Below are 25,227 nucleotides of genomic sequence, written 5' to 3'. Positions count from 1 at the left end.
GGGAAAGAGAAATGAAGATACGTATTTCTAATCTACTTTAAAAGAAGTCCATCTTTTTTGAGAAATTTTGAGTCCTTAGTAAAAGTGGCCTAGGTAATTTAAGAATCCTTTTATATAGAATACTTCTGCCATTCACACTTCCACTTCAGACCTCCTTAACAAAAGTGACTATTCAGACAAGTGGATCCATAGGCCAGGCTCAAGATATATTGCTCTTGAACCAGAGAGGGGCTTGTAGGCCACATGCTGAGTGTGTCTGGTGCTGAGCTGGGTTCTTTAATGCACAGTTCCATTTATTCCTCACAACAAGCCTGTATGATAGGTACAGGCATTTTACAGGTGGGGAAATTGAAGTGGAAAGATTAGGAGGCTTTCTAAAGTCACTTAGCCAGTCAGTGGTTACACAAGATTGCAGCCCAAGTCTGTCTTACTGGAAGCCATACTCTTCCCCCTCTGCTAAGGAGTGCTATGCTCATTACTTTACCTACTGGAAGACTACTTTTCTGTTTTTATTTCCCTCATCCATATGCACAAGAGAAGTGCATGTCTATGTGTTTCTGTCTCTGTACATGTAACTCTTTGGTGTTGATTTTGTCTGCACAACTCACGGTCATTTCACCTTTCCATTTCTTCCTCAATCACCTCCATCCCTCATTGGATCTGTCAGAAGAAGCCTGTGAGAAGGAGATATGAGCCATATGGGATGTACTCTGATGACGATGCCAACAGCGATGCCTCCAGTGTTTGCTCTGAGCGCTCCTACGGCTCCAGGAATGGGGGCATACCCCATTATCTGCGTCAGACTGAGGATGTAGCAGAAGTTCTCAACCACTGTGCTAGTTCAAACTGGTCAGAAAGGAAAGAAGGGCTCCTGGGCCTGCAGAATTTACTGAAGAGCCAAAGAACACTGAGGTGAGGACCAGAGACCGTGATTGGGAGCTAAGTTTGAGTCCCATGTTTTACTCACTAGGGGTTTTAAGGGATTCCCTGTCATTTATGGGGCCTTACCAAGTTCCAGTTGTTGGGGCAGGTACTGAAGATATGCCATTGGTAGGCTTTGAAATAACTGGCAAATATTCTATAATTAATTTAGTTTGTGAAACATTTTCTTCCTTTATGATTCAGTAGATGTTATAGTTTGAGGAATCTTGGTACAATATATTAAGTAAAATAACTCTGCAGATTAGTATGGTTCATTATACTTCAGGGTCCTGGATAAAATGGCACCAGGTGGGTAAGTTTATGGGCATAAATGAATGCTCTAAATGGGGCTTTTCAGTCTGTCTGACTACACCCTGCTGTATTCTTACCTGACGGCATTATTCCATTCTGCTAATAAAGATGTTGTGTTTGAGAGGGTTCGTCCTATGCCGGATGCAGTGCAGGCTCCTGGTGTGGGTACAATCCTTAGGGCCTGTGTGCTCACCAGAGAGAGAGACAGATATGATGAAAGGGAAAGTGAGAAGCCATGCTCCAGGGGCATGGCCACACTCTAGTACTCTTCCAGAACCAAAATGAGAACGATTTGTTGTGATTATTCTTCACAAATCTGTTTTGTACCAGTTGTCCTTCTTTCCAGATTGTTAGTGTTCACCAAGTTCCCACTGGGTTGAAATCTGTGATCCATGCTGATCTAATGTAGGTTGCATTGATAATTGTATTGGAAGGGTTATTGAACCAGCTGTCTCATCTGCATGATGGAGAATTACTTAGGGATGGTTTGGGGACAAGGAGACCCTTCTGTCAAACCTTAAGATAAAAACAGGACTGGGAACCAGCAGTTAGCATAATGGCTATGTCGCTGGACTCCCACGTAGTCGACCGCGGTTCGTGTCCCGGACCCGGTGGCTTAAAACTCACGCCGGGCGCGTGTGCGTGCGTGCCCAAGATCTCGAGAGGAGAATGGAGGAGAAGGGATTGTGGCATGACCATCCCCCCCTGTGGGGTGATTTCTCGCTTTCTGTCTCTATGTCTCTGTCTGTCTGGTGAGTGCATGCGCCCTATAGCAAAAATCTCTCAAAAAAAAAAAAAAAAGAAAAGAAAAGATAAAAACAGGACTCAGTACAAGAGTCAAGGGTCAGCGAAGGGCACCAGTGTGACACGAGTGTTTGCTCTGTCCCAGGCACTCTAGTACATACATCAGGCACTGTAGTGGGTACACGTGTTATCTTCTTCAGTCCTCCCAGCAGCCGTGGGAGGTAAGACTTACCCTTTTTCACTAATAAGGAAAGGGAAGCTTAATGATACCCTAATACTTTGTTTATAGCAGAATTCAGCTTGAAATCCAGGTCTGCCTGACACTAAAGCACTTGCTTTTTCTAGTTTATCTCCTTGCCTTTCAACTGTGGCAGGTGGAAACCCTGGGATGAAATAAAGAGATTTGACTCATGGCCTGTCACTTTCAGATGTGTGAGTTTGCATAAATCACTCTCTGAGTGTCAGTGTCCTCATTTTAAAAGTAGAACAAATCTATGGTTTTATACTCCTGTTTTAATTTCATGACAAAATTAATCACATCACGAATAATTCATTTGTGGAAAAACTGTTACATAAGTATAATTATGTAAAGCTTATGTAGTTGACTAGAAGAATAAGAATTTTAAAAGCAGTACTGTAATTGCAGTGTCAACTTTTAAAATTTGTTTTCATTGTATTTTCCTAGTCGAGTAGAATTGAAAAGATTGTGTGAGATCTTCACCCGAATGTTTGCTGACCCTCATAGCAAGGTAAGTGTGGGAACCGTGCCTTATTTATATTTCTGTCTGCATGTCTAGATGTGCTGTACAATTCACTACTGAAGAGTGAGAGAACATTCCCCACAGTGCAGTTTTTTTGTTTTTTAAAGAGGTTTTGCCTTAGGGCTTCTGTGCTCATCAGAGAGAGAGACACAATGAGAAGGGAAAGTGAGAAACCACCCTCTGGGGGGATGGCCACACTGCTGTCCCTTTTCCTCCATTCTCTTCCCAGATCTCGGGCACACATGCACACGCGCCTGGCATGAGTTTCAAGCCACAGGGTCCAGGACTTGAACTGTGGCCGGCCATGTGGGAGTCCAGAAAATTGGTATAACTGCTGTAACGTCTGCTGGCCCCCATAGTGCAGTTTGATCTTACTGATGTAACACCAAGTTCAGCAACGGGATTCTCGTAAAACTTCAAATTAAGTGAGCATGCTTTACATGGAGTTACCATGTAGATAATCAGGTGTAGTTTTTCATTCATTCAGCAGATATTTTTGCTTGCCTCCTGTTAACCAAGTAGTGGGCTGGGTGCTAGAATGTAAGATCGTATTGCATTATTAACAGTGCATTTTTTTTAAAGTTACAATACTAAAAAATAAGTAAAGCGTTTTTGTGTTCCATGTAGGATCGCAATTTTCCTATCTTGTCCCAATTACAGGACAAGATAGGAAAATTGAAATATTTATTTAATAGGTTTATTGAGTCAGATTATTTTTCCAAGTAGAATTTTATGTCCTTAAGAACTTACTGAATGGTAGTCACTTAGCTAGTGCCCATACTGCTTGGGAATCATAAGGAACACCGAGCCTGAGGACTGCCTTTTTGACGAGAGTCCCTACTAAGGGGAAATGGAGTATGGAACAAGGCTTTCAAGGGGTGTTGCTGAGAGAGACACCCTTTATAAAAGTTTACCTGGAGTTTAGATTTTAAATAAATACCATTGTTTTGGAGGGGGCTTCAGTTGCTGTTAGATGCTTTTACAAGAAGAGAATGGGAGAATAAAGATATAGGGAAAGGTAAAAGGTAGATAAAGCACAGAAACTAAAGTATAGAAATTGATAGAATTGTAAATCCACAGAAGCAGATCTTAAGTGCTGACTCCAAGACTTAACTGTGTTATATAACAATTTTCCTACTACATTGCCTTCTCCCAGTCTTGCTAGGAGAAGCATAACCAGCGAGTCCAGCCAGTTATCATCACTTTCCTTCTTTCCCTGTCCTTGCTTCCTCATAGGAGTTATCCTTAAAGTATGAAGCATCCATCTGTTCATTGACCCATCCAAGCACCCATCCATCTATACATACATACATGTAGTCACTCTACAGTTACTGAGTACCTACTCTGAGCCAGCGATGCAGAAAACAAGATATGCCCCTGTGTCTGAGATGCTAATGAGAATACAAAAGAATGACTATACAGGGGTTGTGCCCTCCAACAGTTCTCACTGACAGAGTTAAAGCTTGTCTTAAAATTCCTGTTCTGGCCCTCACAACAAGGCTAACAGTAATATTCATAAAAATGCAAGAAAGGCTGAATTAGCCACATGGTTTTCTAAAGATACAGTTATCAAGATTTTTCATGAAGATAGTATTAAAGCAGTTAAGTTTAAAACATAAACATAGTAAGATTCATAAGATTTATAACCTAAGGGATATTAGATGGTTTTGAAGATTGATGAAATTTCTGTTACCTATCACCTCTAGATTGCTGATTCAGAAGCAGAATATGAGGAAAAAGAAAGAAATTTGTTTCCATCAGAAGGCTCTTGTACAGTGAGTTTGGAGGTCTCAGTTTAGTTAATATTTTCTAGCTGCCTGTGAGCTAAGCCAGGAATCCCTTAGTTAGCCAAGATTTCCACAGCTCCGGCTCATTGACTTTTTTTCCTGAGCTGTTTCACGAGAGACCCCTGGTGGTGAGCAGTTGCTGTGCTAGCACTCAGGTCTCATGGCAAGGTAGGGGCATAGCTCTCCTGCTCTCTCTGGACTTGGTTGGGAGATAGTCCATGTGAACCCTCTGTTACCTTTGTTGGCAGTAATAATTACACAGCAGCACGAAAATGATGTGAACTGTCACTGTCTTGTATTCGAAGCTGTAATTTTTTATTACTTTATAATATCTAATATTGCCATACATCACAGTAGCTGAAATATGAAAGGCAGTAGTTACAGAATAGTGAGTAGATTGTATTCAGGATTTTTTTGTTTTTAAAATTTGAGGTTTTTTTGGTTGGTTGGGGTTTTTTGGCTTATAATAGTATTAATTAAAACTGCTAGATAATAAGCAAAAATACTATAGAATTAGTACAATTAAGAACCTTTTTTGTTTGTTTGTTTTTGTTTTGTTTTGTATTGCTATAGGGTGTGTGTGCTTGTGGGGAGAGACAGAGAGAAGGAAAGTGAGAAATCACCCCCCTGGGGGAATAGCCATGTTGCAATTCATTCTCCTCTCAGGATTTTGGGGACACATCCACACACACGCACTTAGCATATTTTTGAGCCACCAGTTCTGGGACTTGAACCAGTCATTTGACGTGGAATCCAGCCACCTTAACTCCCACTCCACCTGCTTGCCCATGTTATTTTTGTTGTTGTTTTTAAGAAAGAAAGGTCCAGGATTAAACTTAGGAAAAGTTCATTTCTTTCTATAAAAGAAATGAAAGAAAATTTTCTTATAAAGCTCATATCAAAGGAGAGAATTTTTAGTTTGTAGCTTTTTCAGGCTTAAGAAACTGCATGGAAATGATATTAATTCACTGTGGACTAACATAGAGTTTGTTTTGTTGCATGGCCTGGTTTGCGGTGGAATTCACAACAGAGAGTAAGTTCAATCCTTTTTCTCTGTTTTCTCCAGTACATCTACCTTCTGTAATATGAACACTTATTAACAGTGGTAACCTAAATCATGAGCGTCAAAGCCACTTCGGCCTACCCAATGTGGGCATTTTTACTGTTGTGTAGACTTTGGAGGATATAGTAAGTTTGGTATGTGAAATGTTTGGTTTTCTTCTGTGTCTAGGTGTTCAGTATGTTCTTGGAAACTCTTGTGGATTTTATAATAATTCATAAGGATGACTTGCAAGACTGGCTTTTTGTTCTTCTCACACAATTACTGAAGAAAATGGGAGCAGATTTACTTGGATCTGTGCAAGCAAAGGTTCAGAAGGCTCTAGATGTCACAAGGTAAGTGTTCAGAAGCTGGGCCATCTTGATGTTACAAGGTGATTTCTTGCCACTCTCTCCTGTTCCCCAGGGTGTTTGTCACTCACTCAAATAACTGCTTTCTTACTCAGTTCTCACACTGATTTATTGACATATTTATTGACAAAGCCCACTAATCCATGAGATGAAATACCTGTCTCTTCTTCAGCATTATTTTTATGAATGCTGAGAAAAATGTAGAAACAAATGTAGCTTCTTCTGTGAAAAAACACTAAATGGCAGATGATACTGGTACAGCAGGAAGGCCTGGAAGCTCTGGGATGGGAGGCCACAGCAACTTCCACAGGGGCTTTGTCCACAGGCCTTGGGCTGGACCTCTGGCCATAGTCTGACTGAGACCAAGGTCATGAAGTTCACAGAGGTAAGGACACAGAGTGGATTCTGCTCACCAAGCTGGGCCACCTGGTTAAAGATTTGAAGATCAAGTCCCTGGCAAAGATCTGTCTCATCTCCCTGCCCATCAGGGAGTCTGAAATTAATTGACTCTTTCTTGGGGCATTGCTCAAGGATGAGGTTTTGAAGATCATGCCTGTGTAAAGGTAGACCCACACGGTTGGTAGGTCCCACACTTTTCTTTGCAAGGCTACTGGCCATTGTGGCTCTGTGCTCGTGCAACTCATTCCTGTTCCCAGAAGCACTGGCATTGTCTCAGCCCCATGTGCAAGAAGCTGCTGCTGATGGCTGACATCAATGACTGCTATGCTTCAGCCACCTTTGATGCCATCTTCAAGATGCACAACTATCTGACCTCTGATCTTTAGAAAGAGTCGTGTTCATCAAGTCTTCCTATCAGGCATGCGCTGACCATCTCGTCAAGACCCACATCGGAGTCTCTTTGCAGGGAACCCAGGCTTTAGCTATAACTGCAACACAGGGTTTTTATACAAGGAAAATAAAGCAAAGTAAGTTAGGGAAAAAAATGGAAAACTTCAAAAATTGGTTCTCTTTAAAGAACATTTAATGACAATAATTTTTTTCGGGGTGGGGGAGAGGTTTTTGCTATAGGGCGATTGTGCTCGCCAGAGAGACATAGAGACAGAAAACGAGAAATCACCCCCCAGGGGAGATGGTCACGCCGCAATCTCTTCTCCTCCATTCTCCTCTCAAGATCTTGGGCACGCACGCACACGCGCCCGGCGTGAGTTTTAAGCCACCAGGTCCGGGATGCAAACCACAGTCGACTATGTGGGAGTCCAGCAACATAGCCATTACGCTAACTGCTGGTTCCCATAATGACAATATTTAAACTGTTAGGTCGTTGGGAAAGTCATGATGCATTTATGCATAGAAAAATAATGTCATAACTTTCCCAACAACCTAATATTTGTTTACATCTTTCTGAAGACCTTACTACTGTATTTCTAGTACATCAATTTTTTTTAAAGTCACAATAGAAATCTTTCTATCAGCAAATGATACAGAGTTCCCATTGGTTCAGAAACAGACTCTAAATTCACAGCTCCGTGGCTCAGAGATTGATGACACATTTATAGCAGTTGTGACCTTTCCGGCTATTATGAGAAAAGAAAAGGTGCCAAGGCTCAGGAAAGTTAAGAAACCATGTAAGGTGGGGACCAGCAGGTGGTGTGGTGGTTAAGGTGCTGGACACTCCCGCATGACAGATTACGGTTCAAGTGCTGGACCTGGCAGCTTGGTTTCTCGCTTTCTCTGTCTTTCTCTGTCTCTCTCTGTTCAAATTAAAAAACAACCAAAAACAAAACAAAACAAAAACATATAAGGCTCTTGTTCAGAAACCTCTCCTCTGTTATGTAGTAATTGTAAATCTTCAAAATACAAGTACTTAAATTATCTCAGATGACACTTTGCAATATTGTCTCAGTTGTGATTTGATGGAAGATGTAGGGGAGTTTGTCAGATCAGTGAATATTTTAAAAGAACAAACAGATGACTCCAGGTTATTGAGAAAATTATCAGGGCACTCACTTTTGTACAACCCAATAATAACTAGGTATCTGAATTTCCAAAACAGAATGACCTTTAAAATGATGCTCATTTTGGGGCCATTAGGTGGCATGGTGGTTAAGGCAGCTGGATTCCCACATGGCCCACCACAGTTTCAGTTCCAGACCCAGTGACTTGAACTTCACAATGGGCATGTGTGCGTGTGTGCCCAGTCTTGAGAATAGAGAAGTGATTACAGAATGACCATCCTCCCAGGGAAGATTTCTCACTTTCCCTGTCTTTGTTTCTCTCTGTCTCTCTCCTCCCCAGCAAACGCACATGCCCTATGGCAAAAATCTTTTAAATAAATAAATAAATAAGTGATACTCATTTATTACTGAGAAACTGAGACTGCCTAGGCTTACCCAGAATCACACTTTGTGTTGGTGGCAGTCTGGGAACTAAAATCAGGGTCTCTGAAAGCTGCTGTGTTGTCTGCTCCTGTTATTGCAGGGTATGTGCATATGTGTGTCCTTCCCTCCTGTGGGGAGTTGGTAACAGGGGCAGCACTGGTTTCTGCTCTTTCTCTGGCTCCCCGAACAGTACTGCACATTACCTGGCCATCATCTCCCAGGCACGCACCTGTTCCAGGACTCTGACTTCAAAACATGCATTTGTTCTGTTCTGTGATGTCACCTATTTTCTTTTGGTCTCTGGCCATGTTGATCTTTGTAATTTGTTTTGCCATAGAGTTTCGTTACTCAAATAGATTTCCTTTATGGTTTTCATTGAACTCAACATACTCAGTTTGCAGTAAGGCATTCCCACTCCCTCGTCTATTTGGTGATTAAGTGTAGTGGCAGTTGGAGCTTTCCTATACATCTGCATACCAATGGATTGATAAAGGTTTAGCCAGGGATTTGCTAAGGAGACTTAAGCTAGTACAGCTGATCGTATATGCTGTGATGACGTTCAGTAAATGAACGTGAAATAAATAATTAATTTAAAAAATGAATAAAGCAGATTGATCATTATGTTGGGGTCATGTTGGAATGTGGTGCCAAACTTTTCAAAAAAGGGCAGAAATGAGGATTTGGGCCTCACATTCAAGATTTTTTTTTATGACACTGCAAAGGTCAAATAAAACATGTGAGCCAGACTTGACCCATAGGTCATTTAGGTGAATTTATGAATGACAAGATTCACTTTAGATTTTTAAAATTGCTGGGAATGTTAAGATTATATTCCTGGGGGGACCAGTAGTTAGCGTAATGGCTATGTCACTGGACTCCCATGTAGTCGACCGCGATTTGAGTCCTAGACCCGGTGGCTTAAACTCACGCTGGGCGCGTGTGTGTGCATGCCCAAGATCCCAAGAGGAAAATGGAGGAGAAGGGATTGTGGCGTGACCATCTCCCCTGGGGGGTGATTTCTCGCTTTCTCTCTCTCTCTCTCTCTTTCTGGCGAGCACACTTGCCCTATAGCTAAAACCTCTTTAAAAAAAAAAAAAAAAGAAAAGAAAAGAAAAGAAAAGAAAGATTATATTCCTGGGGCCAGTAGGTGGTGTGGCTAAGACGCCAGACTTCCACATGGCCAACTACAGTTTTGAGTGCTGGACCTGGCAGCTGGCTTTCTCACTTTGATTCTTTCTTTCTGTCTCTGTCTCTCTCTGGTGTGTACACATGACCTATAGCAAATTTTAAAAATAATAAATAAATAAAATATATAATTTTGTTAAAAGATTATATTTCTGAACTTTGGTGATCAAGAAAAACTGGTATTGTCCGGGACCAGCAGTTGGTGTAATGGCTATGTCACTGGACTCCCATGTAGCCAACTGCGGTTTGAGTCCAGGACCTGGTGGCTTAAATTCAGGCTGGGCACGTGTGCATGCATGCCCAAGGTCCTGAGAAGAGAATGGAGGAGAAGGGATTGTGGCTTGGCCATCCCCCCTCGGGAGTATTTCTCATTTTCTGTCTCTCTTTCTCTAATAGAATAAACACCACAAAAAAAAAAAAAAAAAAAAAAGAAAGAAAAGCAGATATTGTCTTCCTGATTTTCCTGAGGACTTGTTTCCTTTAGGGATTCTAAGGGACCAGATGGTGGTGCAGTGGTAAAATGCTGGACTCTGTAAGTCAGTCCCAGATGGGAAGGGAGACCTCCCTAAGTACTCGGAACACATGTAACACATGTACCCACGATCAAGGGCTGGCTGAGGGTGGGTGGTAGTGTGAAGACACTCTTGGTTCTGTCTGACTGTCTCTTTCTTATGAAAGAAATAAAGGAGCTTTTTTAAAACATTTTTTTTTAAGAGAGAATTTCAATCTCAGTAGATTGAATTGAGTCCCCAAAGCATTTTTTATTATTCCCTGTACCACCACCTGGCCCCATCAGCTTAACTTTTCGTTAGTAATGATGATGATAACACTGGTGTCTGATGTGTGCCATGCCTTTTATATTTTTATTGTGTATCATTTCTTTTTCAAATCACTCTTGCTTCATTTTATAGATTCAAGCCTACTTTGTTATTCATTTGCTATACTTCTGTTCATTGGGAAACTTCTCCAAGCAAGGAGACCAAAGAAAGTAGAGTGATCCCTCAGCCTCAATTGTGATAGATAATTGCATTGCATTATCTTAGTTTGTCATGTGGAATTTGTCTCAACATTATCCACTGGGGTCTCCATTACAAAAGCTGGAATGCTAGTACTTGCCACATTTTATGGGAGAGTGCCCTGACTTTCTCTGGAAAGAGTATTAGATCAGAGGTGGGAAAAAAATGGTATCAGAAATAGGCAAAAAAAAAAAAAAAAACAGAACAGGAGAAGGAGCTCCTGGAGCCCGGGTTTTTGAGTTAGTTGTAGCCGGGTGGGGGATTTTTCATTGCTGTGTCTCATAGGTGTTTATACAAAGTCAGGATCATAAGCCATTACCAGGACCAAGGAGGACAATACAGACAGTTTAAGCAGCATCAGATATGAACAGCCTGCTCAGGCTGCAGAGAGAAGATGAGACTCAGAAGGTTTTTGTCATAAACAATATTCAGAAAGGTAGCTAGAGAGGATGTAAGCAGGTCCCTAAAAGGGCAGGTAGGAATCACTTCCTTTATTTGCTGCTTAGTTTTATTTTTAAAGTAGTCACTCAAGGTAAATTTGGTATGTGCTTTGAGACTTTTTTTTTTTTTTTTTTCAGTTTACTAGAGAGTATGTATAGTCTCTCTAAAGAGAGGTGGAGAAAGGGAGAATGCATCTCTCGACAGGGCATGCACACCGCAATCCCCTCTCTTCCACTCTCCACCTCGTTGGGATTTGGGGCACACATGCACATGCACCTATAGGGTTTTTCAAGCCACCATTATCAGCCATTTGGGATCCAGCTGTCTTAACCACCAGGCCATAGAGCCAGCCTTGTTTGGGGACTTTTAAACAAGATTTTACTTTTTACAAATTTTCTGTGTAAATATATGTTTGTGTGTGTGTGTGTGTGAATACATGTTTCTTTATTATTTATATATTGAGTTATTGGAAAAATCCTGTTACATTTGTTTGCACAGAAAAATATAGAAGAAATGCATCATGAGTTTTCCAAAAATCCAGTAAAATGTAATATACTATTGTTTAAAATGTGATTGGGCTTTTTACATATATTAAGGTAATCTACAACAGCATGTTTTTGTCATATAGTTTCATTTTCTGTGTGTGATAAATTTCCTAAAAACAAGCACTTTATTTTTTTTAACCTAGGGACTCTTTTCCATTTGATCAACAATTTAACATTTTGATGAGATTTATTGTGGATCAAACTCAAACTCCTAACCTCAAGGTCAGTAACTGTTTGTCATGATCATTCAGCCTCTGTCACACAACTTTTGCTAAGATATACTTTTTTAACATGCATGTTTAGTCGTTATGACTGGATATGCTGTAGTAGTTTCTTGTTCAGCTCTTCGTGGGTATATTCTCATTTCTCTTGGTTCAGTATCTAGTAGACGAATTTCTGGCTCATTAGGTAGGTATATGTTTAAGTTTTTTAGAAACTACCAGAATGGTTATACCAGCAGTTCATGAGAGCTCTAGTTATTTTACATCATCGCCAGCATTTGAACATTATTAGTCTTTTTCACAATTAATACTTAAACTAGAAAATTAAGACATTCTGACGTGTTGTGACAGGTATCTTACTGGAATGTTTAACAAAAACTTCCTAAGAACTGAAAATTAACTGTTGTCCTGGAAAATTATACCTATAATAACAAGGCTAAGTTGGAGGGAGGATGTGTGTTCATTTGAATTAGCTCACGTTAATCTCTATTCCTTGGTCACTAACTTTTGTTGTGGTTTTATGAAGAGCCTACTGAGTAATAACCTCTTTCTTCTGAGGGCAAAACCAGTTGACTGATGAGTGGAGAAAGGCAGAACTTCTGCTTATTATGGCAAATGCTGCCTTAAAGGCAGAGCTAGAACCTGCCTGGCCTGTGTGACAGTTAACTATAGAGTTGAACTTGCTCTCCTGGTCATTGGCACAACTGCTCCCTGTGAGGGTTCCTGCCTCCTACGTGTCCACATAGATGAGCCGAACACACCTCCTCTGCTGGTACAACCTAGAAATGAAGAGTGTTGAGCTACAAACTGCTGCCTGTCTCCTTCATTCATTTCAGGCTTCTTCCCTCACAGATGTCTAAAAGAAAGGAAGGAGATTCCCCTTCAACAATGTTGACTTTCCTCTAGCTACCATTTAAGAATTCTGTTCAAAGGTTGATCGAATGTACTTAATGTTTATAATTATTGGATCTTTCAGGTCAAAGTTGCAATTCTGAAATACATTGAGTCTCTGGCCAGACAGATGGATCCAACAGATTTTGTAAACTCCAGTGAGACGAGGCTTGCCGTTTCTAGAATCATAACCTGGACAACAGAACCAAAGAGTTCAGACGTGAGAAAGGTATGTCCAGGAGCACTAACATGGAATTACAGACTGTTCTTAGGCTTACGTTAGAATAGGAAATGTATTTAGACCCTTGCAAATTGCTCACCCACCCATACATAAACCTTTGTCCTCTTTTTCTGTAAAAATCAAAGCTCTGCCCCACCCTGCCCAGTTCTGGTCTTCAAATATCAAAACAAAAATCTGGGGCTGGCAAGTGGCGTGGTGGTTAAAGGCGCTGAACTCCCATCTGGCCAACTGTGGTTTGAGTCCCCTGGTGATTTGGTTTCTTACTTTATCTCTCTCTCTCTCTCTCAGATCAAACTGGAAAATGATAATAATAATAAATAACATTAAATGAAATCATTGTTTTTTTAAAAATCTGAAAGCATGATGAATTTATGTTTTTTTGGGGCATCTATTTATATATTTTGTAGTATGAACGCACTAGCGGTTTAATGTCTTCTTACAAGGTTTTTAGTGTCTTTATTTACTTACATCAGTTTATAACTTGTATTTTGAAGGTGGAATTACAGATCTAAGGCTAACTGGTCTTGATTGCTTTAGAGGAAATTATGGTTAAAAAGATTAATAGGATATAATAGATTCTTGACTTTAAGAAGAGCAGAAAGTCTTCTCATTATATGCCATACATTCCCTTTGATTTGGGAGGTAGGGGTAAGGATAAAATTTAGAATTTTGAGACATCCTGATACCTGTTTTATTGTTGTAGTGTTTGTAGCTCAAGAGAATAGCTGCTACTTTCTTCGGAAATGGCACATTGAGGGACATGTAATATAGCAGAGAGCACAGGCTACTATGATTTCTGCTTCTAGGCAGTAAATTTATTTAATAGCACTGTTATGAGGTTTAATTAATACTTGTGAAGCATTTAATCAGTTCCTGACACACTATAGGCATACAAAAATTATTATTGTGTCAGCTCTTGCTATTATTCTCATTCATTTCCTGCCAATGTTGCATTCTGCACTTTCACACACAGCATCGTCAATTTTCACTTTATATAAAAACTTTACCTTTTTTTTTTTTTTTTTTAAAGTTTTGCCATAGGGCATATACACTGGCCAGAAAGAGGCAGAGAAAGTGAGAAATCACTACTTGGGGGTTGGAGGTGTGGCCATACTGAAATCCCTTCTCCATTTTCCTTTTGGGGTTTTGGGCATGCATGCACATGCACCTTGAGTGATTTTTCATGCAGCTGGATCTGGATCTGGGACATAGCTGCAGTTGGCTATGTGAATGTCCAGTGCCTTAAACACCATACCACCTGCTGGCCCCAGCTTTACTACTTTTTAAAGCCAGATTTCAGCCTAAAAGTACTTGATTTTGATTATTGTGTATAATCACAAGCCTTGAATTTTTTTATTTCTGTACTACTTCCGCTGTCATTGCTACCAATATAGCCTTGTGGCCTTGGGCCAGATTTGAAAATGTGGACCACCTCAGTTCAGACAGGGAAAAGAGGAAAGATGAATAGGTGGTATTTGCAAGGTTGGTGCATTTCCAAGTGTAAATGCTTACTTAGTTCCATCTCTAATGGTGTTCAAAGAGCAGAACTGGGAATTATCTAGAAGCTTTTTTGCAAGGATCATAGTCTGGTTCTCTGTCCATCTTTTTTTCTCTCCCAGTTTTGCCAGAGAGCACATGCACTGCTAGAGAAACAGAGCATAAAAGCACTCCCCATGGGGAGTGATCACTTTGCAGTCCTTTCTTCTCCATCTCTCCCTTCTTTCCAGATTTGGGGCATGCACACACACATGCCTGACATGTTTTTTAAACTGCTGGGTCTGAGATTCAAACCATGCAGTTGACTTCACAATATCCAGCCTCTTTAACCAGCAGGCCACAGGCCAGCCCACTCCGTTGTATATTAACACATGAAGTTGTCCAACAATTTAGGACAAATCATTTTAAAGCTTTTATTCAATATTATTTTTCTAATATGAACTAATGTTTTGATTCACTATTCTTTGTAAATATCTCAATATTTATCAAAAGTATTTCATTGGCAACCTTTAACTAATAAACTGTTTTCAAATTTGAGAGATACAGTGAGAAGTAATTGGATAATTTGGTTTGGTTTAAAAGTCAGAAACAGATTTCTCTGATGTAATTTTCAAAGTCACAGTATCAACCAAGATATGTAAGTGTTAAAATGAAATTTAAGTTACTAGCTTTCTGTCTTTAGTTAGAGCCATAGGTATGTGTGTGTCTATGTAAAGTATGTATGAGGTTTTTAGAATATTACCTTAATATTCTCTACTGTGGCTCCAAAGTGTTTTTAAATTTGCATGTTACCTTGACTAAGGCCTGTTGGGAGAAGCTAACTTTGATCATCCTGTCCATTGTCTGTGGACGTGCACATTAGAAAATTTAAACTAAGACTTACTGTCATTACTGGAACTTCCTTCAATTATCTATCCTGCAGCTCCAAAAACATCAACTTATTTTCATTGTAGCTCATGCCAAATATGATTAAGAAATTAGATTTATTGCCAGAAATAAGTGGTTAATTTACATTTAAATGATTTTTTAACATATGCAGTATTTGGATTATACAGTGTTGGTTTCACAAAGCTTTGTCTGCATTAGCTTGCTGTTCCGGATGCGGATGCCTGCCCTTCAACTCCTCCTTCTCTATTGATAGGGCTGCTTAACTCCTTACCTTCATACCTAGCTTAAACCCAGGTTCTAATAAAATCACCTTGATCTCCAGAGGAATGTGAGAAGCCTTTGGAATCAGTAGTTCTCAGTCCTGGCTGCAATTAATATCAACCTAGATTCCTGGGCTGTACTCCCAGGTAATTTGATTGAACTCCTATAAGGTAGAACCTGGATGTTGTGTTGTTTCTGATTGGGATTCCCTTTAATTCACAGAGCTAAGGCCTATTTTTCAGTCCATTGCCCTGGAATTGAATCTCAAGACATGTGAGCTGATGACCATATGTCTTGACTTCATTGCTGTGAATTCTCTTGCTACCCAGCCTAGCTCCTTGGTATTTTCAGGACTAGGCCTAGCTTCATCACTCTCTGGCCTTGAATTACATGCTATATAACTTAACCAGCCGGAGAGTGTTTGAAAAAATAATGTACCAAAGCTTTCATATTTGAGGAAAAACATTAAACTATGCATATATGGTTATTAAAAAAAAGGGGGATCCACCCCTAGACACATCACATCTTGGAATGTTGTGATATTGTTCCACATGACTGTTGGAAGCCACAGAGAGAGAATTATCAAGTCCAAGAGAGCCTTGATAAGATTAACAGCTGATTTCTCATCAGACACCATAGAGGACAAACAGCATGGGATGACATTCAGAGTGCTCAAAGACAAAACTGTCAACTAAGAATTTGCTGTTAAGCAAAACTATTCTTCAAAAATTAAGGAAAAAAGCCAATAAGAGCATTTTATTTTGAAACTCTCTGGCTTCTATTTGAAGGGCTCTTCTGATTAGGTCACCCCTACCCAGGATAATTTCCTCTTTGAGTAACTCCAAGTCCACTGATTAAGGACCGTAATCCCATCTGCACAGTCCCTTCTGCCATCAACATAATCATGAGCGTTATATCCATCATTTTCACGAATCCGAGTCACTCTAGAGGAGGAGACTATAGATAAGGAGGGAGAGTCTGGGACCATTCTCACTTAGGTGACTTAATGTACTAAAGATAGAGTACTTGTCATATTTTAATAAGCTTTTATTTTGCCCATCTTTCATTTCTGAAGTTTTTTAAAGGATATGTCAGGTATTAGGGAAATCATGGTCCTTTAGAAGGTATTTTGTGATCATGAACCAAGTTCTCCTATCTTGCTTTGATTTCTTACATGTATGGTAGTCTTTTTTTTTTAGAGAGAGATTTTTGCTATAGGGCTTGTGTGCTCATCAGAGAGACAGAAAGCAAAAATTACCCCCCAGGGGGATGGCCATGCTGCAGTCCCTTCTCACAGGATTTTGGGCACGAATGCACATATATGCCCAGTGTGAGTTTTAAGCTACCAGGTCCAGGACTCAAACCATTGTCGACTGCATGGGAGTCCAGCAACATAATAATTACGCCATCTGCTGGTCCCAAGTTATGTTCTAAATACTACAAGAGTCCTTCAGTCTGAAATCCACACAGTAAACTCTCATATGGGATCCATCTTTGAGAATTCTAATTTTATGCACATAATACCTGGGGAATTTGTGAAAGCACTTTTGGAACATGTTAACCTGATACAAGCAGGTACAATTCAGATTCATTGACTTTAGCATTTTTAATATTTGTATCTTGTTTCCTTTCTTAGCTCAGTGTTTTGGGATATTTTGTAGTGCAGAAAGAGAGGGGTGTTTAATTATTTAAGATACTTGAAAACCAAAACCAAAACACAAACCAGTCACCAGTGAGGTGTTGCTGGTTGAGACTGGTTTAAACTAACAGAAGGAGAAGTCCCACCTAATCTTTAATTGTCCTGTGTTACTGAAAAAGTAAGCTTTTTTTATTTTTAAGTCAGGAAGCTCTGACTACTAGTGTTGCTCAAACTATGTAAAAGTGTGCTGGACCTTTCTTAATGTACTGTTTGATGTAAGGTAATTGAATGTATTACCAGTAGGAAGAAAGTGGACTCTGGAGTTGGACTCATTGTGACGTCTGCCTCTGCCTCTTGTTAGCAGTGTGAGCAGATAATTTAATCTCTAGTTCTTATGTAGTATCTACAAAATTGGAATAATAATATATCATCATTATTATAAGGTATTATTTGGAAGAATTAAATGCAATGAAGTGTGTGAAAACATAGATAAATGCTATTTTATTTGCATTTATAAAATAGCTTCTGCTGTTGTTGTTGGAGGACTGTTTGATTTTGTTGCTTGCTGTTGTTATGGAACAAATTGAGTACCTACCAGTTTTTTTCAGTATGTAGGAAGCCATGTGATTAGTTGAAGGGAATACAATAATGGTAGTAGAACTTTTAATTGTATATTTATATATTAGGATTCAGAACGTCTGTAAGTTTGCTTATCATATGTGCTTCTCTTTGTTTTCAAAGGTGAAATTTCTAATTGACTTTTTTTAAAAAGTCTCTGATTATAGAGTCTGGATGACCTAATCTAAAAGCCAAGGGTTTGGGCCAGCAGGCGGTGTGGTAGTTCAGGTAGCTGGATCCCACAAGGCCAATGCTTGGTTCAAGTCCTGGACCCAGTGGCTTGAAAAACAAGCGAGGCATGTATGAGTGTATCCTGAAAGGAGAAATAGAGAAGGGATTGCTGCGTGACCATCCCCCAAGGGGAGTGCTTTCTCAGTTTTCTTTTCTCCCTCCTCCCCTTTTTTTTTTAGAGAGAGATTTTTGCTATAGGGCTTGTGTGCTCATCAGAGAGACAGAAAGCAAAAATTACCCCCCAGGGGGATGGCCATGCTGCAGTCCCTTCTCACAGGATTTTGGGCACGAATGCACATATATGCCCAGTGTGAGTTTTAAGCTACCAGGTCCAGGACTCAAACCATTGTCGACTGCATGGGAGTCCAGCAACATAATAATTACGCCATCTGCTGGTCCCAAGTTATGTTCTAAATACTACAAGAGTCCTTCAGTCTGAAATCCACACAGTAAACTCTCATATGGGATCCATCTTTGAGAATTCTAATTTTATGCACATAATACCTGGGGAATTTGTGAAAGCACTTTTGGAACATGTTAACCTGATACAAGCAGGTACAATTCAGATTCATTGACTTTAGCATTTTTAATATTTGTATCTTGTTTCCTTTCTTAGCTCAGTGTTTTGGGATATTTTGTAGTGCAGAAAGAGAGGGGTGTTTAATTATTTAAGATACTTGAAAACCAAAACCAAAACACAAACCAGTCACCAGTGAGGTGTTGCTGGTTGAGACTGGTTTAAACTAACAGAAGGAGAAGTCCCACCTAATCTTTAATTGTCCTGTGTTACTGAAAAAGTAAGCTTTTTTTATTTTTAAGTCAGGAAGCTCTGACTACTAGTGTTGCTCAAACTATGTAAAAGTGTGCTGGACCTTTCTTAATGTACTATGTTTGATGTAAGGTAATTGAATGTATTACCAGTAGGAAGAAAGTGGACTCTGGAGTTGGACTCATTGTGACGTCTGCCTCTGCCTCTTGTTAGCAGTGTGAGCAGATAATTTAATCTCTAGTTCTTATGTAGTATCTACAAAATTGGAATAATAATATATCATCATTATTATAAGGTATTATTTGGAAGAATTAAATGCAATGAAGTGTGTGAAAACATAGATAAATGCTATTTTATTTGCATTTATAAAATAGCTTCTGCTGTTGTTGTTGGAGGACTGTTTGATTTTGTTGCTTGCTGTTGTTATGGAACAAATTGAGTACCTACCAGTTTTTTTCAGTATGTAGGAAGCCATGTGATTAGTTGAAGGGAATACAATAATGGTAGTAGAACTTTTAATTGTATATTTATATATTAGGATTCAGAACGTCTGTAAGTTTGCTTATCATATGTGCTTCTCTTTGTTTTCAAAGGTGAAATTTCTAATTGACTTTTTTTAAAAAGTCTCTGATTATAGAGTCTGGATGACCTAATCTAAAAGCCAAGGGTTTGGGCCAGCAGGCGGTGTGGTAGTTCAGGTAGCTGGATCCCACAAGGCCAATGCTTGGTTCAAGTCCTGGACCCAGTGGCTTGAAAAACAAGCGAGGCATGTATGAGTGTATCCTGAAAGGAGAAATAGAGAAGGGATTGCTGCGTGACCAATCCCCCAAGGGGAGTGCTTTCTCAGTTTTCTTTTCTCCCTCCTCCCCCCAAAAAAACCCCATATACACCCTCTAGAAAACCAAGTAAGTGAAGAAATGCTGAGGATTTTACCATCAAATAAAGTTTGAATATCATCTTAACTATGACTGAGCTTCTTTGAAGTTTCTTTTGACCACTGCTCTTCAATTTCATCTCATGAAGCAGGGACATTGCTACTTCCAGAAAGGCTTATGATGACCGAGTTAAAGACCGAGCTCATGTAGAAACTGGCAGCTGCTGTTGCTGTTCTGCCCGTACCTAACCTGTGTGCCTCGGTGGTTGTATATAAGAAGCCAGGTACTTTTACAACTAACAGCCTTGGCCCAGCACTTGCTGCGTCTCTCTGATGCCCTCTCCCACCTTTCCTGTTTGGCAGTCCCTGCTTCAGCTTAGTCGAGTAGGTGACGATTTCCCCACTAGGTCAGCTCCAACCTGCTCTGGGCCTGGAGAAGGAAACTTGGAAGAAAATTGTAAACAGGTAGATTGAAAACTGTGCACTAATTTCAAACAACACAATTCACTGTTTGCATTTTAGAATATTAATACTAGTAATCCTTGTAAAGACACCAAGAAGATTTTGAAGAAACCTGAAATTAATATAATACTCTTCGAGCGTGTGTGTGCACGCCTGCATCAGGGTTTGTGTTGTGGGATGTTTCACTATTAACTACTGTCCTAGCGGCATAGCCATGCTGAGTATAGGCTACTGCCATAGTTTAATGGAACTGTAAAAAAAGAGATCATAAGTTAAAAAAATCTGAAGGTTTCCAAAGAAAAGGTATTTTGAAACTTTCCCTTTGGTGACTTTTGTGAAACAATTTTGTTTTGTTTTGTTTTTAAGATTTTTTCTATGGGGTTCATGTACTCACCAGAGAGACACACAGAGAGGGAAAGTGAGAAATAACCTCCCAGAAGGTATAGCCATGCCGCAGTCCCTTCTCCATTCTCTTCACATACACGAATCCTGCATGCTTTTTCAAGCCACCAGGGTTGGGACTTGAACCATAGGGTCAGCCATGTAGAATCCAGTGCTTTAACCACTGTACCATTTGCTGGCGCCTGTGAAGCAATTTTAATAGCATTCTGAAGAGAGCAGTAGTTGTTTAATAAATTAGAAAATTCTTTGCTTACCTCCCAAATTTAAGCTTCCCTACGTTGGTACCAATTCTGAAGCATTTGTCAAAGCTTTATGTCCTGTCTAGAAAGAATTTCTTTCTGCTCTAAGGTATACAACATTCAAGGTAGTTGGTGGCCTTGCAAGTTCTCTTCAAATAGTAAGCGATTTAAAGGACCTTTTACCTTTATCTGCCGAATTCCACAGTTAAAGGCACAAGTGAGAACCATTTCCCTTTAAGTTGCTTTTTGATCCTTAAAATATATAGCCTTAGAGCCATTCAGTAGAAAGTCAGCAGTGCTCAGGTTCTTGTCTGACTGCCTGAAAGTCCTACACGCTCTGTGAAGGTAGCAGTGCAGAAGTGGACAAGAATGGTGACATCGTCCACGTTTTGAGTCATTACTGCACATTAGCTGTTTTTACTTATTTATTTATTTTGCTTATTTATTTTTTCCAGACCATGTGTGCACTTGCCAGAGAGAGACAGAGAGAAAGAGAGGAGAAAGCTCCCCTCCCCCATGGGAATAGTTACCGCGAGCCTTTCTCCTATTTCTGCCCCTCCTCTCATGAATTTGGCCATACACATGCATACGTCCAGCGTGTTTCTCAACCTGCTGGGTCTTGGACTTCAGCCACACAGTCAGTCATATGAGGTCTGGCTGCCTTCATCACTGCCATGGTGCCAGTCTGCACAGGAACTGTTTGTTTGTTTTAAAAGAATTATTTATTTTATTTAATTTATTATTATTATTACTATGTTTTAACTTACAATAGGGCATGTGCACTCACCAGAGAGAGATAAAGTGAGAGTGAGTGACCAACAAGCCCCCAGGTCCAGGACTGGACCCACAGTCGGCCCTGTGGGAGTCCATGCCTTCACCACCACGCCCCCTGCTGGCTTCACATGAGCTGTTTTTAATGCACTCTCCAGATCAGCTCCATATTTGGAATTATTTCTGTACTGAGATAATATTGATATTGACAAATAAAACTTAGCATTCTTCCTTGCTTGAGTTCCAATATTTTGATTTCTCACTAACTTAGAGGATCATAGATAAAATATTTTAGAACCATATCAGTCTCATTCCTCATAAACTTTGATATAAAAATCTTTAAAAAAAACCTTAAATTCTATTTTATATCCATTTCTGGAGTTGGAGCTCATTAGAAAAGGAAATCCTGTAAGCCAAAGAGTGATTTTTGAAAACTATGTGAAGTCATTTACATTTTACATTTTGGAAACTGTAAAAATAAATCTCATTCATTTATATATGTAAAACACATACATGTACATACAAACACACACTATCTGTCCACCTAGTTATTTTTTCAAAATTCTTATCTTTCACTTAAGTTCTTACAAAAATTCTGCTTTAAGATTACTGAGAAAATGTTATGTAGTGGGTCAGAGGTAAAGTCTGTTCCACTTCTTTGTCCCACAAATTAATAGATAGAAGTCATTAATGTTAAGTAACTGTGATTTTGCACATGTTCTGGACCTACTGTCTTGCAGCCCTCATAGTCCTAAAAGATCCCACTAATTTTATGGTTCACTTCTTCACAAAATATCCAGGTTAGTTTGTGGCATTCGAGGACAACACACCATTCTGGGAAAACATTTAGTCTCTTAAATGTAGATGGTGACCCATTTCGTAAAAGTTTACTATTCCAGAATTTTCAAATGCACTTTTCAGTCAATAAAATCTGTCTACGCTTTCTTAGAAAATTGGGACCGGCAGTTGGCGTAATGGCTGGTTCCCATGTAGTCGACTGCGGTTCGAGTCCTGGACCCGGTGGCTTAAACTCACACTGGGCACGTCTGCGTGTGTGCCCAAGATCCCGAGAGGAGAATGGAGGAGAAGGGATTGCGGCGTGGCCATCCCCCCTAGGGGATGATTTCTCGCTTTCTGTCTCTCTGTCTCTCTCTGTCTGTCTGTCTGGCGAGCACACACACCCTATAGCAAAAACCTCTCCAAAAAAACATTAACAACATTGGTGTTTTTTCCCTGCTAAAATATAGACTGCTACTGTCTCCATGTAGTGTCTTTTCCTGCCTGCATTTTTTTCCCCAACATCTAATAAAATGTTTTTCAAACTTCATGAAATTGCATGATTTTTGGAATTTATTCTGTTGCACAAATTACAAATTGTGTCACTAGCACATTAAATTAATGAAGTATAAAGAAGTATATTTCGTAAATTAGGTCGTCAGGAAAGTCATGATGTATTTTCTATGTTTCTCTGTGCAGAAAATGTGTCATGACTTTCCAGATGACCCAATAACTAATAAGTAAATGTTTTTTGCTCGTGTCAGAAAAGCACACTGACCACTCATGATTTAATTTGGATAGAAAAACTATGAATGACTATATTTGGAGCTCAAAGGAAAAAAGTAATGTTTTTGTTCAATGCTCTGCTTAATGAATGCTTTTGAAATGTTGAAAAAATATTCTATAAGCAACATTATTATGATATATTTTAATTCATAATTTTTCTTTTTGGTTAAACACATTTAAGTGTCTAGATTTTTTTTTGGAGGGGATTTTGCTATAGAGTGTTGGCACTCACCAGACAGACAAAAAGTGACAAATCACCCCCCCCCAGGGGGGGATGGCCACGCCACAGTCCTTTCCCTATTCTCCTCTCAAGATTTTGAGCATTCACACACATGCACCCACACCCTGCATGAGTTTCAAGCTGCCAGATCCAGGTCTCAAACTCGGTCAGCCATGTGAACATCTAACAATGTAACTGCTATGCCATCTACTGGGCCCCAGCTGTCTAGAATATTTCCCCCTTCTCCAAGAACAAAAGTAGTAGTTTTATCCTAACTGGGCCTAGAATTTTTTTTTTTTTTAAATTGGTAGAATGTGCATACACTTGCCAGAGACAGAGAGAATAAGTACCACACAATGGGGCACGGTCACACTGCAATGATTAATTATTTATTTATTTTAATTTTTGCTAAAGAGTGCATGCACTCACTGGAGAGAGACAAAGAGAGAGAGAAAGGGAAAGTGAGAAAGCACCCACCAGGAGGAATGGACACATCGCAGTCCCTTCTCCTCCCTTCTCTTGGGATTTTGAGCATGTGTACATGTGCCTGGCATGTTTTTCAAGCTCCCAGTCCAGTACTTGAGCCACACAGTTGGCCGGTAGTATCTAGCAGCCTTAACCACCACACCAGCAGCTGACCCATACCGTGATCCTTTTTCCTCCATTTCTCCATCCTATCAAGGATTGGGGGCATGCGCACACATGTCCATGCCACCAGACGCAGGCTTTGAACTGGGATCTACCATGTGGGATCTGGCTTTCTACAAACTGCACTTAACCAGTAATCTACAGGAGCAGCCCTAATATTAATTTAACATTGTAAAAGCATGAAATACTTTGTGATGTTTATTTCTAAAGAATTTCTCAGCCAACACATTTATGCAATAGACTATGTCATGAAAAAAATATTCCAAATAACTCCTATAATCCTAAAAAAATACAACTTTTGAAAAGACGTTATGCTTTTGATAAAAATAAAAAATTATTATATACACAGAAACAATTTACATATGTCTTCTTTTTTTCTTGATGCTTATAAATAAGAAATGCCAATTAATATTCACTAAAATTTTCTTTTGGCTTAGCTTTTGTAAATCACATCCCTGGCAATTAAGTCCTTGCTCATTGTGTTTAAAGCTCTGATTGCCTTCTACCAAATCAGTCCATCAAAAGCACTCGCTGGAAAAGCCTGTGTCTCGTCTGGCTACAGTAGATTCAGTGCACTGCCTCCCCCACTTGCTGCAGTTGTCACCAACAGTTCTGTCTGCCATATGTTGTTGTCGCAATAAAGACAAGTAGGACCATTTCCGAAAGGCAGAGCATGTTCTTAGTTTATACTATCCCAAGTCTCATTTGCTTCCCTCAAATCCCTCTCCTTGGTTCATAGGTATAAAAGTAGGACTTGCAGATATATTTAAACTCTATTTTTAGTATTTCTTAGTCAAAAGGAGTTGAGTTGAGGCAAAGTGGTTTCTCAAGATAATGCAGGGGCAGCTTGTTTAGAAGTGTGTTTTTCCCAGGGTGCACTGAGAGCCCTATTCAGGTCTGACTTCTCTGCATATGAGCAATCTGAAGCCTTTTTCAGTTTTGTGATTGTTTTATTTACGAACTTACCAGCTTCCTTCTTACTTACCAGCTTCCTTCTTGGAGCCAGATAAAAAGGAGAAAGCTATAGGAATGATATATTTTTTTTTTTTTTTTTGGTGTACTTCATTTCATTTTTTTTTTATTTATTAATTCACTTTACACCATCACAACACACAAATGAATTTTCCATCCAAAATACACTGTGCATTGTCTCAATCAAGTACATCCACATATATGTTCTCAGCAAATAATTTTCCAATTCTTACCTCCTGCATACCTTGCCCTTTGTCTTGCCATCCCTGATTCCCCATCCCCCACCCTCTGCTATGTCCCACCTTCCCCCCCCTTTTTCCCTGGCATCCATGGTTGCCCTCCATACCTTCCTCCCCCCC

The 25,227-nt window shown here is 39.7% G+C and overlaps 1 protein-coding gene across 1 annotated transcript in view; it reads left to right on the top strand.

Moving 5' to 3' along the window:
- Positions 1-25,227, top strand: part of CLASP1 (cytoplasmic linker associated protein 1) — a gene marked incomplete in the record, with an annotated part of 276,864 nt that overhangs the window by 187,244 nt on the left and 64,393 nt on the right. The window contains 7 exon segments of the mRNA XM_027768717.1: positions 668-912; positions 2,663-2,726; positions 4,445-4,513; positions 5,556-5,558; positions 5,757-5,920; positions 11,605-11,683; positions 12,659-12,802. Of these exon segments, the coding sequence (XP_027624518.1) occupies positions 668-912; positions 2,663-2,726; positions 4,445-4,513; positions 5,556-5,558; positions 5,757-5,920; positions 11,605-11,683; positions 12,659-12,802 (768 nt within the window).

Source organism: Tupaia chinensis, unplaced genomic scaffold (genome assembly GCF_000334495.1).
Source record: "Tupaia chinensis unplaced genomic scaffold, TupChi_1.0 Scaffold147282_1, whole genome shotgun sequence".
Lineage (NCBI taxonomy): Eukaryota > Metazoa > Chordata > Mammalia > Scandentia > Tupaiidae > Tupaia > Tupaia belangeri.
Note: the sequence above shows the minus strand (reverse complement) of the source record. Positions and strands in the feature narration are given on the sequence as shown.